Source organism: Papaver somniferum, chromosome 5, assembly GCF_003573695.1.
Source record: "Papaver somniferum cultivar HN1 chromosome 5, ASM357369v1, whole genome shotgun sequence".
NCBI lineage: Eukaryota > Viridiplantae > Streptophyta > Magnoliopsida > Ranunculales > Papaveraceae > Papaver > Papaver somniferum.
Genome location: NC_039362.1, coordinates 179,167,392 through 179,170,542, shown reverse-complemented (window position 1 = coordinate 179,170,542; position 3,151 = coordinate 179,167,392). Strand labels below are relative to the sequence as shown.

The 3,151-nt window shown below is 37.5% G+C and overlaps 1 protein-coding gene across 1 annotated transcript; it reads left to right on the top strand.

Moving 5' to 3' along the window:
* Positions 1 to 310: 310 nt before the first annotated feature.
* Positions 311 to 1,755, top strand: LOC113280203 (F-box protein At5g07610-like). The gene is made up of 2 exons (XM_026528858.1): positions 311 to 730; positions 808 to 1,755. The coding sequence occupies exons 1-2, from the start codon at positions 311 to 313 to the stop codon at positions 1,753 to 1,755; spliced, it is 1,368 nt and encodes a 455-aa protein (XP_026384643.1).
* Positions 1,756 to 3,151: the final 1,396 nt, after the last annotated feature.

Here is a 3,151-nt window from a genome sequence, read left to right as displayed (position 1 = left end):
AGTATGAGGATGGGTCATGGGGATTTCTACCGTTTCTTCGTCGCCAATCTCAGATACGATCATGTTATCATCTGTTAGGTAATTAATAAGTGATTTCCTGTTTTAGACCTTTTCAATCGTTATTGGTCGGTTTCCACATTGGTTGGATTTCCTAATCTAGGTTTGACAGAGTTTTGGAAAGAGTTGAGATTAAAACTTTGAGGCCAAGTTTGTGTTCTCTCTCTCTATATATATATATATATATGACTAGAATTATGTTCTCTTATTATTCTTCCTATTTGGTAGAAATCACCAGTTGCTCTTTATGATCATGTGTTCCACTGCGCATGGGATGTCAATTTACCAAACATCATCATCAACCGAAACATCTTCTTCGGTTTGTTCTGTTATAGATAAAGTAATTAGTGATATTGGTCTGTTAACACTTATTCTGATATGTCTACCTTCAAAATCACTGCTTGTGCTCAAGTCTGTATCCAAACAATGGCTTTCTATTATTACTGACCCAATTTTTGCTATTAGCCACTTTCGACGACAAAACCCTAAAACCACTGGATTCTTCCTTAATAGCTCACCAGTAATTGCTGATCCTTATTACGACTATTCTTACGATTTTCTCCTTCTTGACGGTAGTAAATATGAACAAGGATATCTAGGAGAGGAGAAGGAGGTGACTGCCAGTGGTGGTAGTTTAAAATCCCTCGTAAATTCGGCGACGATCCAGAGCCGGGTAAGTATGAGTCGGTGGGGGAGTATCGTTTCCGGATCAGTCAATCTTGTAATGGTCTTTTATGTTGCACTAGACAGACTGAAATTGATGCTAAAATTGATGATGACATTGATGTTTATAAAATTGATGGTCATTTTGATTGGGGTTGCGTACCACAACATATTTTTACGTACAAAACTTACATCTACAACCCAACCACCAGGCAATACAGATGTCTTCCACCATCTCCTTTCAGAGATAATGTTCCCCCTGAACGGGACAATTGTTTTATCAAGGTTTGCAGTATCAGTTTAGCTTTTGATCCACTCAAGTCACTGGATCAACACTATCAAGTTATTTGCATTTGGAACGTTGAACCCTGTTGTACTAAAGATTGGAATGCAGAAGTTCATGGTAAGTACTATTTTGAAATATACTCATCTAAAACAAACTCTTGGAAGAAGCTCGATTCTCCGTATTCAATTAAATTAAATGAGCGACCTGGTGTATATTGGAATGGTTGTTTGCACTGGATTGGGTATCAGAATTCGGAGTCGTCAATTTATTTCGATATCAAACAAGAAATAGTGAAGCCGTTGCCAGCTTCGCCTACTGATACTGTTAAGTTTGTTCAGCCGCTCACTGTTATGTATTTCGGAGAATGTGGTGGTAATTTGTATCTTATAGAGCTTGAATCATGTGAAGCTCGTTTCGACATTTTAAAGATGGAGATTGATTACTCTGGTTGGAAACGTATATACAGGCTTGACTTGGATAGACTTGTAGCTCTTTATCCTGGGAACGATCCACTTGAATTTATATATCTTTATAGAGTAGTATTGTTCCTCAAGGAAGATGAAGCAGAATCATTGTCAAAGCTGGTGGTTTCCGTATCTGGGGATAAGCTTGTATCTTATGATTTTAAAGAAATGAGTGCTACCGAAATTCATACTTGTCATGACAGATATTTTTATCTTAAGCCTCCTGTTTGTGGAGGCATAAAAGGTCATGTTCATCACTACGTTGAGTCACTCGCCTGTGTCTAATGCAGTTAACTCTGATATTCTCTTCTTCTTTTTTTGTCTGTCAAACATCCAAGCACAGTTTGTGAATTGTTAGAGAGAAGCTGCTTGTCTGAGTGATGTTATCCAGTCGCCTGTGTTCAGGGAGATACGCCAACTTTTCTGTAGTTTGTGTTTCTAAGCTGTCATCACTGACACTAACTACCGGTTGAGGTAGTTGGTATCTACATGATTCCTACTCTCTAACTAGTTGTTGCAGTTTACCTGGAGGAGAAGTTTGATATATGGTTAACATACACGGCAACAGTTTTAGTATCAGTTTAGCTTTTGATCCAATGAAGTCCGTGGACTATAAAGTTATCTGCATTTGGAAAATTGAACCCTTTTATCATGATTATTGGGATCAGGATGTTGATAATAAGTATTATCTTGAAATATACTCGTCTAAAACTAACACTTGGAGGAAGCTCAATTCAAATCCTTTTTATGGGCATGCTATGAGTTTCATGACATCTGGTGTCTACTGGAATGGTTGTTTGCACTGGATTGGGAGTGTCAGATATGCAGCAAATCCTGAGTCCTCAATGTATTTTGATGTTGAACAAGAACTTGTTAAGCCGTTGCCTGCTTCGCCTAATGTCGATGAGTCGAAAGTTATGTATTTTGGAGAGTGTGGTGGTCATTTGTATCTTATAGAGCTTCTTGAATCATGTTATTACTCATTACAACATTTTGAAGATGGAGACTGATTATTCTGGGTGGAAACTAACACTCAAGCTTGACTTGGAAAGTCTTATTGCTGTATATCCAGGAAGAGATATTGCATTTCATGATCTTAAATTTCTTTGGAGAATGATAGTGTTCCTCGAGGAAGATCAAACAGAATCATTGTCAAAGCTTGTGATGGTCGTAACTGGGAAGGAGGTTATATCTTATGATCTTAAAGAAATGAGTGTTACCCGAATCCATAATTATCCTGGGGATTATTTATTTTTTTCTCGACGCTCAAGATGTATTCGCATGGGGTCATCTTCATCATTACATCGAGTCACTTGCATGTGTTTGATGCAGTAAGTCTGATTCTCTCAAAAAACCAAGCAGAGTTTGTGAATTTTGAGATTGAAGCTGCTGGTCAGAGTGATGGTTGTTAGATTAATTTTTCTGGAGCTAACACTAGTACTCTAAACTCTCCTATTAAATATGGGGCGTTTTTGTGTTAATGCGGATAAGTTGATATGAGTCACCTGTTTTGTTTTTTTTTTACCATATTGTCATTGTTTTTGAGATACCCTCATTGCTTAATCTGTTTAACTTTCCTTTATCTTCTGAATACACCTTGATGCCTACTGGTGAAGCTTTAGGTCTTTCACTCCCTTTCAGTTTTACGTTTATGTTTTTATTGGCACAATAGTCATGCCTC

Coding starts and splice junctions, on each gene's coding strand:
- LOC113280203 (XM_026528858.1), top strand. CDS start 311: ATGTGTTCCACTGCGCATGGGATGTCAATTTACCAAACATCATCATCA. Junction 731..807: donor CGGCGACGATCCAGAGCCGG/GTAAGTATGAGT, acceptor TGCACTAGACAG/ACTGAAATTGATGCTAAAAT.